The sequence below is a fragment of the Hylobates moloch genome, unplaced genomic scaffold (genome assembly GCF_009828535.3).
Source record: "Hylobates moloch isolate HMO894 unplaced genomic scaffold, HMol_V3 SCAFFOLD_28, whole genome shotgun sequence".
NCBI lineage: Eukaryota > Metazoa > Chordata > Mammalia > Primates > Hylobatidae > Hylobates > Hylobates moloch.
In genome coordinates, this window is record NW_026652303.1 from 566,348 (window position 1) to 581,552 (window position 15,205).

General features: G+C 35.2%; 1 protein-coding gene across 1 annotated transcript in view; it reads left to right on the forward strand.

The window, feature by feature from the left end:
* The window catches only part of LOC116463171 (regulator of G-protein signaling 17), a 120,530-nt gene extending 110,927 nt beyond the window's left edge, over positions 1-9,603 (forward strand). Inside the window, exon 5 of the mRNA XM_032146157.2 lies at positions 6,786-9,603. Coding sequence (XP_032002048.1) covers positions 6,786-6,974 — 189 coding nt within the window. The 3' untranslated portion in view covers positions 6,975-9,603. The remainder of the gene's footprint in view (positions 1-6,785) is intronic.
* Positions 9,604-15,205: the final 5,602 nt, after the last annotated feature.

Here is a 15,205-nt window from a genome sequence, read left to right on the forward strand (position 1 = left end):
ATTGGGTTTGATCAAGATGATGTCATAATTATGATCAATTATTATTAATTACTTTACATTGGCTTCATTATTGGCACAGTGGTCTTGCCTATATTATTACAGCCTGAGTCTCACAACAATCTTTCAGCCACGAGGACAGATGGTACCACTTTACAGCAAAAGAAACTGATTCTCAAAGAGGTGAAATGAATGTCTGAGGAAATTATAAATATATCTGGTAGAGATAGAATGCAGGCCCAAGATCTTCTGATTCCAAATGTGGTGCTTTTCCAAATACACCATGCTGACTAATTTTTCCATTGCCTAATATTTTCTTCCTGATGTTACCTTAGATTTCTATAAACCCAACCGTAAAACTTCACACATGATGAGAAATAGCAACCTTAACCACAGGCCTGAACCCTCCCCTAGACCAGCAGGATATACTTTCCTATCATCCAGACACCACCAAGAGTATTACATTACAGTTTACCCTACCAATAATCTTTGTTCTAAGAGAGAAATTCGAACAATTGGTCTTATTTGCAATGTGTAATTATTTTCAGGAAAAATAACAAGCACAAAATAAAATGTGACTAAATGTACACAAAGTAAAAGTTAAAATTGACAGGAGGATCACGTATTCTTTAGATTTATGAAATTTAACATAGGAATACCAAATTTAGTTCAAATTAAAAGCAGAAAAGAAAATTTCCAGTGGCAGATGTTATCATTGGTAAAATTTGATATGGACTTATAAAGGGAAAAATAATCAGAATTTTACTTGGAAAGGAATTCTAAATAAAGAAACTTCAGTAACAGTAAAAATAAGAGAGAAAAATGGAGAAAACACTTGGATGTGATACATGAAAAACATTGTTCAGGGATTTAATAACATAAAGAAAGGTTGTCTACGGAGAAAAAGACTTTCAGTGAAAATTCATTATTCTTGTATAATTATGCCAAAATATACATAGGATCAAATTTTCCCTTGCATCTTGATGACTGGAATAAAAAGGCAGGGTCAAAAGTTGGTGTACTCCCTTTCAGCAGTGCTAACCTACCTTCATGTCCTCCTTCAATGAATAGGAAATCTAGTAAGATTAACCAGGGTATATGACTCAGTTTAACCCAGATTTTCCCAAGCCACACTAACAAGATTTCTCTGTCTTCCTTCTCCTCGCTTTACCTCCATACTTTTGTTGAACACTTCGCTCTCGTGACTTTTTGCTTGCAAGTCCCTTGCTTTTCTGCCTCCCTGTCTTCTACTCCCTGTGGGAATGAATGCTTCCAAGTTCACCAAGACCTATTGCAAAGTCACTTGTGTGTTTTTAAAACTTCAGTTGCTATGGCTCAACATTGCCAGACTTTTCAGCACTGCCAAAACTGCCAGTTAAATTCGGTCAAACCTATCATGCTGCCTGTGTCCCGTCTCACAAGGGTAGTGCTTTTGTGCTATAAATTCTGTTATTGCTGGAATGCACTCTTCCCTCTATGTGGCCTGAGATAAGAGGAGACACGCATTGCCTGAGGATAGCTCTTATCTTGTGCTACTCAACTTTCTCTTCCCTTAGGATGAGTTCTTTACAGGAAATTCCTCAGTCCCTCATGCAATGGAGCCCAGATAAGATGGCTTTAGAAGCCATCCAGACACACCTGAATCCTAGGGTGACTGTGGCCCAGGCCCAACTGGGATCCACCACTAATACCTTGTATTATAGATGATCCACATTCTGAAGCACAAAGATGCCACAAGATGAAACAATAGATTGTTATCCCCATGGGGTTTATCCTTATTATTTGACCTCGCTACACTTCTTTTGACTGATCGACAGCCTTTTCAGACAAACAACCTGATATTAAGGTAAATATTTTATTCTTTAAATAGAAATAGCAAATGCATTTTTGTTATAGATTACTAAATATTGAACTGTATGACTTTACAATATTTCAATACTGTTTTTAGCTTGCAAAAAAAATGAAAAATTAAACAATGAGGACATAAACCATTTAAGTTTATTTGTCTTAAGATAATAATATGATTCCATCTACTGAGAAGAAACCTTTACACTATATTTAATGATACTACTATTTAAGAAGTAAATGACCCCCCTTTTTTTAATCTCTAATGTAAGGTTTCCTGCTCTATTGAAACAAAAAGTTCTCTCAAGTTAGAAAGAAAACAGAGGGGTGTGTTTGGTAAGAATTTACCTTACCATAACGTGATGTTTCAGAATAAGATAAATCAGTTTATCTCAGTTTAAACTCCAGTGTCAGCATTTCTCTCTGGCAGATAAATGCAAAAATATATTTTTAGATAAAATAAAAACGTTGGGGAAAAATATTCTGTGCTTTCTAAAATTACTTTGTACTTGATAGTGACCTCATGTGGTAATAACAGAAAATAAAAACTGAACAATTCATTTCCAGAACATTTTTATTTTTAAAGAATTCCCAACAAAGACAAATGTGTAGTTCAGTCAAGTAATGCTTTTTAAGCTTGCTTCAGCAATACTGCAGGTTCAGTTACAGACAACCACAATAAAGCAAATATCACAAAACAAGTTGCACGAATATTTTGGCTTCCCAATGCATATAAAAGATATGCTTGGCTCGGCGTGGTGGCTCACGCCTGTAATCCCAGCACTTTGGGAGGCCAAGGCGGGCGGATCATAAGGTCGGGAGATCGAGACCATCCTGGCTAACACGGAGAAACCCTGTCTCTACTAAAAATACAAAAAATTAGCCCGGCGTAGTGGCGCCTGTAGTCCCAGCTACTCGGGAGGCTGAGGCAGGAGAATGGCGTGAACTCGGGAGGCGGAGCTTGCAGTGAGTCTTGATCGCGCCGCTGCACTCCAGCCTGGGCGGCAGAGCGAGACTCAAAAAAAAACAAAAAAAAGATATTCTTATACTATACTGTAGTCATAGTATAAACAATACTTGGCAATAGCATAGCAACAGCATTATGTCTTAAAAATGTTTATACCTTAATTTTAAAATACCTTATTGATAAAAACTGCTAGCAGTCATCTGAGCTTTTAGAGAGTCATAATCTTTTTGCTGGTGGAGAGAGGGTCTTGCTTCGACATTGATGGCTGCTGACTCATCAGGCTGGTATTGCTGAAGGTTGGGGTGGCTGTGGCAATTTATTCAAATAAGACAACAATGAAGTTTGCCACATCGATTGACTTCCTTTCATAAAAGATTTCTCTATAGCATGTAATGCTATTTGGTAGCATTTTGCCCACAGTAGAGCTTCTTTCAAAATAGGAGTCAATCCTCTCAAACCCTGCTGCTGCTTTATCAACTAAGTTTATGTAATCTAAATCCTTTGTTGTCATTTCAACAATGTTCACAGCATCTTCACCAGGAATAGATTCCATCTCAAGAAACCACTTTCTTTGCTCATCTATAAGAAGCAATCCCCCATTCTTTAGAGTTTTATCATGAAATTGGAGCAATCAGTCCCATCCTCAGGCTCCACTTCTAATTCTAGTTCTATTACCATTTCCACCACATCTGCAGTTAGTTCCTCCACTGAAGTCTTGAACTCCTCAAAATCATCCAGGAGGGTTGGAATCAACTTTTTCTAAATTCCTGTTAATGTTGATATTTTGACCTCCTTCGATGAATCACAAATGTTCTTAATGACTAGAATGGTGAATTCTTTCCAGAAGGTTTTTCATTTGTTTTGCCTAGATCTATCAGAGGAATCACTATGGCGGTGATAGCTTTATGAAATGTATTTCTTTGCTTTTTTTTGAGACGGGGTCTCACTCTGTGGCCCAGGCTGGAGTGCAGTGGCGCGATCAAGACTCACTGCAAGCTCCGCCTCCCAGGTTCACGCCATTCTCCTGCCTCAGCCTCCCGAGTAGCTGGGACTACAGGCACCCACCACCACACCTGGCTAATTTTTCGTATTTTTAGTAGAGACGGGGTTTCACCGTGTTAACCAGGATGGTCTCGATCTCCTGACCTCGTGATCCACCCACTCCAGCTTCCCAAAGTGCTGGGATTACAGGCATGAGCCACCGTGCCTGGCCTCTGAAATGTATTTCTTAAATAATACTTGTGAGTTCAAATTACTTCTTGATCCATGGGCTGCAGAATGGATGCTGTGTTAGCAGGCATGAAAACAATACTAATTTCCTTGTGCATCTTCATCAAAGCTCTTGGATGAGCAGGAGCATTGTCAATGAGCAGCAGAACTTTAAAAGGCATCTTTTCTTCTTTGAGCAGTAGGGCTCGACAGTGGGCTTAAAACATCCAGTAAGACATGCTATAAACAGATGTGCTGTCATCTAGGCTTTGTTGTTCCATTTATACTTCACAGGCAGAGTAGATTTAGCATAATTCTTAAGGGCTCTAGGATTTACAGAATGGTAAATAAGCATTCGTATCAGTTTAAAGTTACCAGTTAGTATTGGCCCTTAACAACAGAGTCAGCCTGTCCTTGAATCTTTGAAATCAGGCATTGACTTCTCTCTGGCTCTGAAAGTCCTAGATAGCATCTTCTTCCAGTATAAGGCTGTTTTGTCTATATTGAAAACCTGCTGTTTAGTGTAGCCACCTCCATCAATTATCTTAGCTGGATCTTCTGAATAAATTACTGCAGTTTCTACATCAGCCATTTGCTGCTTCACCTTGAACTTTTATGTTATGGAGATAACTTCTTTCCCTAAACCTCATGAACCAACCTCTGTGAGCTTCAAACTTTTCTTACACAGCTTCCTTACCTCTCTCAGTCTTCACAGAATTGAATAGAGTTAGGACCTTGCTCTGGATTAGGTTTCGGCTTAAGGGAATGTTGTGACTTGTTTGATCTTCTGTCCAGACCACTCAGACTTTTTACATTTCAGCAACAGGCTGTTTTGCTTTCTTACTCACATGTTCACTGGAGTAGCACTTTTAATTTCCTTTGAGAACATTTCCTTTGCATACACAACTTGGCTAACTTTCAAAAGAGGCCCAGCTTTTGGCCAGTCTCAGCTTTCAACATGCCTTCCTCACTAAGTTTAACTAACCATTTCTTAGCTTTTTATTTAATGTGACAGATGTGTGAATCTTCCTTTCACTGAAACACTTAGAGGCCACTGGCGGGTTATTAATTGGCCTAATTTCAATATTGCTTTCTCTGTGGGAAATAGGGAGGCCTGAGGAGAGGGAGAAAGATGTGGGAATGGCAGTTCAGTGGAACAGTCAGTATACACACCATAGTCATCAATTAAAAATTAATTAAGTCTTATATGGGCATGGTTCATGGCCTCCTAAAACAATTGCAAGAGTAACAACAAAGGTCACTGATCACAGATCACCTTAAAATATATAATAATGATGAAAATTGTGAAATATTATGGGAACTACCAAAATGTGACACAGAGACACAGAGTGAGCACACGCTATTGGAAAAATGGTGCCAGTCGACTTGCTTGACACAGGATTGCCATAAGCCTTCAATTTGTAACAAACTCAGTATCTGCGAGAAACTAAATAAAGGGAAGCACAGTAAAATGAGGTGTCCCTCTATGAGTTGGTCTGGCTAAGCCACAGATATGTAGTCTGGATTGCCATCTCCCAACAAATCTGGTAGCCATCCCTGGGGTGTCGCAATCAACCCAATTCCATGTGGTCTATTGAGCTCAGGAAGCTGGGGACACTGGATGGAATAGGAGAGGCTTCAATAAGAGACTGTCTTAGTTCCCAGACTTCATCCAAACAGTGGTGGGAAAAGAAGCCAGACTAAAAGGCATTTGCAGAATGCTTATGACAACACATTTAAATATAAATATGGAAGGTTTGTATGTGAATATATCATGAAATAACTATGGTTCACAGGTCCTATTCCTTGCTAAATAGTGAGGATCGAGGAAAACAATCTGGACTCTGAGTGGTTGTTTACCACTTGCAGGGTTGTTCTAACATGGTGTTTCAGCGCAGGGCTTTAGTTCTGTTCCTCCAACCATGCCCTTATTGCCAAGGGCCCTTTTGCCCATTTCCCTTTCTAACGCGTTTTACCAGTTCCAAGAGGATTCGCATTTAGTGAGGAAGTGGGAAAATCCTAAATCATTGCAGAATTTAATTTCTGTACACTTTTCAAATAACACTGTATTGATTATCTTAATGGTTATTCTGCATTCCTATTCCTATTTCTTCTCTCAAAGATCTCACTCCAAGCAATTGATCTGCTTCATCGTTAGTAAGAGGTCTTTGGATGTATAAGGATGTTTGCTAGTCCTTGCCAGGTAGATGTGAGACATGAAGCATACCTGCTCATTGCATGCCCTGCCTCGCTCTTGGTTTCCTACTTTTGACACAGTAGGACTTGTTAGGATATGAAACTGTGGGGAGTTGGCATTTTATGTGCATGTTAATTTTTGCCAGGGAACTCTTCTGCCAGTAGATTTTTATCTTCTTATCAATATTGCCAACCTCCCCCAGTCACAGAATAGGAGGAGGTGAATTCATATTCTGGCTAGGAAATTTCTGGTATCTCAACCATGATTAGAAATTGTCAAAAACTCCTGAATGAATGCATAGAAACTATAAAACCAAGTAAGCAAAGGCATCTGTAAACTAAATTTCTGGTTTAAAAGACTTAATTGGATTTTTTTTTGTTTGTTTATTTAGTGCAAATTTTGAAGGAGAAAAGTACATAAGGTTGTGTAGTCTCAAAAGATGAACTCAAGACTTTTGGTAGTTGGATTTGCTCTTTAAAGTTTCTCTAAAATGTCACAAACCTACAGTTACTTAATTGAGGTCTTTTGAAAAAAATATTATTTAATGTATTTGCTCTTGTTTCTTTTTAGGTCAGTCTTGATTCTCGAGTTAGAGAGGTGATCAATAGAAATCTGTTGGATCCCAATCCTCACATGTATGAAGATGCCCAACTTCAGATATATACTTTAATGCACAGAGATTCTTTTCCAAGGTTTTTGAACTCTCAAATTTATAAATCATTTGTTGAAAGTACTGCTGGCTCTTCTTCTGAATCTTAATGTTCATTTAAAAACAATCATTTTGGAGGGCTGAGATGGGAAATAAAAGTAGTTAAATAACATCAGAAACTGAGTTCCTGGAGAACTACAGTTTAGCATTCCTCAGGCTACTGTGAAAACACAACCGTTATGGTCTTTGTCTCCATTTTTATCAAGGTTTTCCATGGTTAAGTTTGGAGAAAATACCACACAAAACAATGAATTGCCAAATTGTTTGTTTTATTCAACACTCATTCTACTTGCAAGCAAAGTGTATTTGTAGTCCTATGAACAGTCTCCTCGTGTATCTCCAGAGACTGCATGTGCAAAGTAAAATGCTTCATTTGCCACATAGTTGTTGTAATATTTAATCCAATAGCATAACTTATATCTGTATTTAAGGACTTTTGTGCAATATGGTCTTAAGAAATAATTGCCAAAAAAATCGGCCATGGTTTGCATTTTTTAACATAATCTAAGACAGAAAAAAGCAATTTTTACTATGTAACAATGGTATTCAACATTCTATATACTGTGTTTAGTACACTAATTTTGAAGCCAATATTTCTGTACATGAAAAAGAGCTATTTATCTCTGTTTGTTGGAAAATCCTAATTGGGATTCCTCTGGTTGTTCGCTGCCAAAACTGTGGCATTTTCATTACAGGAGAGTTTACTATGCTAAAAGCAAAAAACAAAAAAAAGGAAGAAGAAAAAAAAGCACAAAACAATTTGAAGATATCCTATCTCAATGACAAATCAAAGAGTGATATTGCTTTTAATTGTAATAGAAGAAAATGAATTTATGTATATATCAGATGTCCAATACTGTAATTAATTTATTAAAGACTGGCTCTCCAGTTTTAAAATGGTTGTGTAAAGTTATGTACTTCAGCAAGAAAAAAATAATAATAAGCTCGATAACTTAGTTTTGGAATATAAAGAAAAGGACTTAATAAAGGAATGCCTACATGTAGCATTGTAAAACATTTTGATGAATAGCATCTGTCCTGTGGCATATTTTCCTTGAAAGTGAAATCCAATGAAAAGCTAAGTTTTTACCAGGAAAAGTTTTATAAGGGTTATGAAGAAAATAATTCTCTACTTCAGACCTTAACTGTTTTCACATAATATCTTAAGGATGACATTTTAAAGATGTTTAAACCAAACTGTTAGTTTTCATCCATCATTAAAAGGCAGTACAGTGCTCAAATCTTCCAGCTGCCATATTATTTTTCATAAGTACACTAAATCTTTATGACAAAACACTTGCCTGACATTGTCATGTACTTCTGACCTTCAAGGAAACAATATTCTGTCATGCACAAAAGTGATAATTAAAATAATCAGCGTCATATTTATATCAAAGTGTTACATTTGAATATTAATATCCCCTGAAGACTATTTTTTAATATTAAACTGAATGAATATAATACTGAGTAACCTAAAATGAAAGTTTTAAAAAGATTTATATCCACTGAGAACACTGGCCTTATATTAAGGATGATATTACAGTTACAGGTTTTCTTTGTCATTTTTTTAACTACCTCTCATTTTTTAATTTATTAAACATATTTTTTAAAAAAACAGATTTGGGGGTTTCTTTTTAAATTTATTTTACTTGAAAGGTTGGCATCGTAAGTTTCTTTTTCCATAAACTTAAAACATTTCAAAAATTGTTTTTTTAAGCAAGTATGATTTTCTAATTTATATAGAATTCAGGAGACATGAATAAAAGGGCTATTATCTATTCCCTATGCAAATATTTTAACTGTTGCAGTGTTTGACAAAATGGGATTTTTAAAAAATTGCAGAGTAGAAAACAAAATATTCTGTTTACACTGGCGTTGCTGACTATCCTACCATATTCAGCACTTTTAAATGTTATTTATGAAAATGTAGTTAAAATGCAAGATAGAAAATATTTATAATAATCATTTCTTTTAACAAATGCCTGTGTTTTCTGAAAGTGTTAGTGTGTTAAGACATATTTTATTCATGTCATTTAAATACTATTTGAATAACAGTTTTCAGTAATATGTTGAAAAAAAGATAGCTATGAAGATGTTTACAAAAAGTCATATTTTTTCCTAAAGAGTAAAGAAAAACCTAAAAGAATCATCACTTCTATTGTGAAGTTCTATTGTTCCTAAATTATTTAATTTTTTTCTTGCTTAGAATTGTTTATTATGCTACTATGATATATACACATGTATGGTGTAGTATCATATTTGTTTCTGTGTTTGAGGCACAACAAATTGGTGCACATGACTAGAAAATATGTAATATAGTGTGATACACTGCATGCATCAATCTTTTTAAATGTAGACTTTATATTCTCGTTGTTACTATATATGATGGTGACCTGCTAGTCATAAGTTATCTTTATAAGATACTTTGGACTATTAGATGAATTGTCTGTTTGACAATATCTTTAATATTTTACCAAATGTAAAAGATAAGGGCCCTTATAAAGAGTCCTAATCTCTAACCTGGGCATTTGTAGAACACAGATTTTAAAGTTGGTATATCCTTTTGAAACCTGATTAGGAAGTTGTGTTAAAAAAGATTCTAGAGCAGACTTACACATCAGATGTTGATAACCATGCTATGTGAGCATTTCTGTGCTAAACTCATATTTTTGGGTGAGGGGAGGGTTTCTCATCTAAGAGTATGTCTGTATATCTGCAACTCTACTAATTTTCTAAGTATGATATAATTCCTTCTGTTTAAGTTACAGAGCTATTATAAATAAACAAAAAAGCCTTCAACTGGTGTCTATGCTACCATTCCAAGAGCACAATATTTGTTTTATTAGAATTTGAGTTTTCCTAGTGAGTAAATTCCTCCCTGGGGAAAAATTAGCACTTTAAAATGGACACTTTAGTGTTTCCGATTGCCAAGGTATCTTTGTGTACTATTAGAATTTGCTGATGCACACAGAAAGAGACTAATGCACTTTCTATAGTGCCTAACTTTAGATATATCTATAAAAGAAAGAAAGTAGAGGATATAGATTATGTATATATGAATAAACTGGAGAGCCAGAGTTCTTCAGAGATTGATCTTGTACATTAATCACACCAGTAATGGATGGATGGCACTTCTTTACTTGGGCTGTTATTATGTTATCCAAAGGTAGTATAGATGCTCTGACAGTGTTAGAGTGTGCACATGAACAACAAGAGCAAAACACAACTTTGATACTAAAGTTATGAAATGCAGAAGTCAAGACCATAATGTGATTTTTTTTTTTTGAAATCTTAAAATATGTACATAGAATGACCAGTTCTGATATGCGGTCATAGTGCATGGGTGTTTATTAGTATCCTTTAATGCTGCCTAGGTTCTGACTTACAGAATGAAATATGTGTTGTTTATCTACCTGATAGTTCAGTTTTGCCAAAGGAATATAGGGGTAAGTGAATAATGTTTATTTATTAGGAGCAAAAATACATTTTCATCCCATTAAGCTGATTTAAAATAATGCCTGATTTTTACTTTTGAGTTTATCCATTTTTCTATACCTTTAACTTACTTATACTCTTAAAAATCATATTGTAATTGTGACAAATTATATCTAAAAAAATACCAATTATTAGATGCTTTGGTGTTGAAATGTAAAAGAGAGGGAATTTAAAATATAATCAAAAAGTCAAAAATAAAACGTATTTGAAAACCACCTAAAATTTCTTGGCCAGGCACAGTGGCTCAAGCCTGTAATCCCAGCACTTTGGAAGCCAAGGAGGGCGGATCACTTGAGCTCAGGAGTTTGAGACCAGACTGGCCAACATGGTGAAACCCCGACTCTAGTAAAAATACAAAAATTAGCCGGGTGTGGTGGTGGGTGCCTTTAATCCCGGCTACTTGAGAGGCTGAGGCAGGAGAATCGCTTGAACCCAGGAGGCAGAGGTCGCAGTGAGCTGATACCATGCCACTGCACTCCAGCCTTGGCAACAGAGTGAGACTCCATCTCAAAATAATAATAATAATAATAATAATAATAATAATAATAATAATATTTTTAAGTCTTAGACAGAAAATGCCTATAGCTAGAAGCCTATCAAACATGTATGTTGAATACTTTGATCTTGACACATTGCCAAATCATTTTGAAAGATGGTAAAGATATTTCCAAAAAATATTTTTGCCTATCTATTTACATTGACAGTTTACAACCATAATTTTCTAAGTATATTTTCAAACATGTATTTTTGTGTTTTCCATCTTCAAATTTCTGATCATTGGGTTTGTTCTCCTGCAAAAACAATATCCAATCTGCAAAATCTTTTTTTTTTTTTTTTTTTTTGACAAAATCTTGCTGTCGCCCAGGCTGGAGTGCAGTGGCACGGTCTCGGCTCACTGCAGGCTCCGCCCCCCGAGGTTCACGCCATTCTCCTGCCTCAGCCTCCGGAGTAGCTGGGACTACAGGCGCCCGCCACCTCGCCCGGCTAATTTTTTGTATTTTTAGTAGAGACGGGGTTTCACTGTGTTAGCCAGGATGGTCTCGAGCTCCTGACCTCGTGATCCGCCCGCCTCGGCCTTCACTTGCTACAACTGTAAATATTTATCAATAAAACTGATAACCCAAAACTTGCTTCAGATTTTCTCTGCAGTGCTTAAAATATCTTTGCAACACAAGACAGTGCACAATGACAAGTATTATTTCTAAATACCCAGATTTGATTTATTTGTATTTTTTAAATTATTACTCTTACAGGTGTAGTCCTCTCCAGCCCCAAGTAACATCTTTTCAGATGAATTCAAGGGGCTGTTCAAGACTTTGACTCTAGTGAAAACACTACAAAAGGCAAAATGTTGCCCTAAGTGATAGAAGGTCCCGGTTTGGGAACTGATTTTATTCCTATGACAAAAGCTGTAAGATGAGTAAGCTTACTAATGGAAATGTATGTCCACAGATTCACTTAGGGAGCATAGTGTAAAAACATCAGGAACTTAAAATTACAAATTTGATTTCAAGTTATATTTCTGTCTCATGTGACTTTGGGCAAATCATTTATCTTCTCTGAGTTCATTTCCTCATCCGCAAATGACAAATAAAATATGTAATTATCAGGATAGCTATGAGCATTAAATAAAACAAACATGGAAAGAATAAAGTGTGGCATACATTATTATTTTATCAAAGTGCTTCACGTCGATAACTGTTATTGTATACTTGTATTAAATGTCATTTTAATGCACTTCCCCTATTTTTTTCCAAAACATACACTAAACATCTGATTTAGCTACTCATCAAAACATACAATCATGTTTTAAGATGGAACACTATATCAGTGTTATTGCTTTTCTCAATAATGTGATCCCAAATCACTACTTTCAGTTCACCATCACCTCAAATCTACAGAAATGTTTCTTTCAATGACATAGATAGACAGATAGATAGATGGATGATAAATAGATAGATGATAAATAGATATACAATTATAGGTTAAAATTAAAGTTTAAATAAGATAAATCATTTGAAAGTTTTATTTCCAAAGGAAATAAAACAACATTCCCAAGGACAGAAATAATATCAAATTAATTGCTAAATATATAAATGAGTTATAGAGCTAAGACTAAGTTATAAGAGATTGACAATTAGAAAACACTCTTTTTCATATTAAGGTGGTATGATTTTCTTTAACAATTTTACAATGAAAATAAAAACTTAATAAAAGGTGGTAATGGGCCAGGCATGGTGGCTCACGCATACAATCCCAGCACTTTGGGAGACTAAGGCGTGAGGATCACTTGAGCCCAGGAGTTCCAGAAATGTCTGTGCAACAAAGTGAGACCCTGACTCTAAGAAAAAAAATAAAACGTACAAAATTTAAAATAGTAATGCGTCCATTAAACCTTTTATTTTAGAGTAGTTTTAGATTTACAGAAAAACTGCAAATAGAGAGGTCCCATATACATCTATGGGCATTAATGAGCCAATATTGATCATTACGTACATACTTCATTCAGATTTCCTTAGTTTATAACCTAATGTCCTTTTTCTGTCCCAGGATCCCGTTCAGGATACATTACATTTAGTTGTCATGTTTCCTTAGGCTTCTCTTGGCTGTGACAGTTTCTGCAACTTTCCTTGTTTTTGATGACAGTTTTGAGAAATAAACTGATATGTTGTAGAATGTCCCTCTATGGGGATTTGTCTGATGTTTTTCTCGTGACTAGACACGGGTTTTTGGTTTCTGGAAGAACACAATGGTAAAGTGCCATGCTCATCACATGATATCAAAGGTACATGCCATCATCGGGACTCCTCTTAGCTGTGACAGTTTCTCAAACTTCAGGCTACTCTTAGCTGTTGATGTTAACCTTGATCACTTAGCTGAGGTAGCATCTATTATATTTCTCCACTGTAAAGTAATACGTTTTTAAAGAGATTATATTGAAGGTAAATTTTCTGGACATTTACACTGAGCTAAACAAATTCTAAACACTAATATTAGGTTCCACTAAATGATTATTAATAAATGCTATAAAGAAAATACAGTGAAGTGGAAAAATAAAACTCCAAAAGTCTTAGCCTGAATATTCACCTAATAGAGGTGAAAGTGAATTTTTTCCTTGAACTGTCTGTGCAATTAATTACAATAATCCTCCACATACTTTGGATATTAAAGATCTTAGTCTTACTAATTGTTGTAAGAGGTAATTTAAATTTAAACTAACCATTTTGCTTATTGCATTTCTATATTGTCCTCCACTAATCAATGAACACTGAATATTGAAATAATGTAAAAGACCCGATATATTTCCCGCTAGCTTTAACCGATTTGTCATAAATACATTTCTTGTATACGATTTTTAAATGTTTGCTAAATATTAAAAAGAATTTCAATGTGTTTGATTTTGTAAAATTACATATCGAATGTGTATAATTTTTTACTACCATGTTCATCACACTTAATCTATATCCATATATTGTACTCCACCAATATTTATCAGTGGACGATAAGGAAGTTTTGAATGCATGAATACAACTTAAGAGGCACCACAGCTGGTTATTTTGCAATGCCAGAATAACGGTGGGTATTCACAAATTGAATAGATAATCCAGATTATGTTTCCTCCAATTTAAGTTTTTCTGGTTTTTTTTATTCCCCCTTCCTAGAATCAATTTTATCATTTTACCTATGTACAATAATATACTTCTGGAAAATGCTAGAATTTTCACCATGTAACAGAATTTGAGCATGACAATAATGTAAAAATATTCAGAAGTCTCGAACTGTAGGTTTCTTTGAGTTTTCAAAGTAAATCAAAATACAGCTGTTTTCATTTTACTATATTGTGGAAACCTATGGATGTTATTGTAAAATGCATATGCATTACACTGACTTTCTTAAAATGTTTTGAATTAATAAAGAATTCAACAATGTATCCTTAGAAAGTTACTGTTTCCTCATTGGTATAACACTATAGGAATAAAAGGTACACTTCTATGTGTTAAATTGCTTATGCACTTGGGGGAAAATAAATTCTGGCTAGATCCTTTACATTGTTCTGTAAGGTTTTAATTATTAAAATTTTGTATCTTTTATAAGTAATAAAATATATTGTTGAAATGACTTATGTTCTGAGAACTCAACTGAGAGATATACCATGTTGAGTTCAAGTGATTCTCACCATTTCCATGGTTAAAATAAATTCAAAGTTAAGTTCAGACTTGGGAAACAATTGTTCTAATAGAGATAAAAACATCCTGATCAGTCCTGTTCTATCCTCAGATCAGGATTAAAATAAAATGGGTTTCAACAGCAGAACGATTGTATAAAGTTGTGTAGCTTGAATACACAAAGCGAAAAGAACTGAGATAATTAGGTGGAGGCTTTAAGTAGCAAAAAACTATTTTTGCTTCCTGATGTTTGAAGAGTCATTTCATTCTTCCACTCACTCTGCATTTGTTACCGTGCTAAGAGATGAAAAGAGAGAGGCAATGCAAACGTATTTTCTAAGAATTTTTATACTTAACCTCAAGAGTTTCGATTAGATGACCTAAGGATATTTTAACCTTGATAAGGGCTCCCATTTTTTACCATTTTATTTTTTATGAATAAATCAGAAGTTTCGTTCTTCAGATACATCACCTCTCTCAACAGTGAAATAACATTTAGTAGACGCTGCCCAAACCAGTTAGGTAGTGGCAGTTCTCAGATTGAGCGTTTAGCCCTTGCATTCCCAGGACTGTCTTGGTTGTGTTTATTCCCTCATATCTATTTCTCCGTTGAGCTGTGA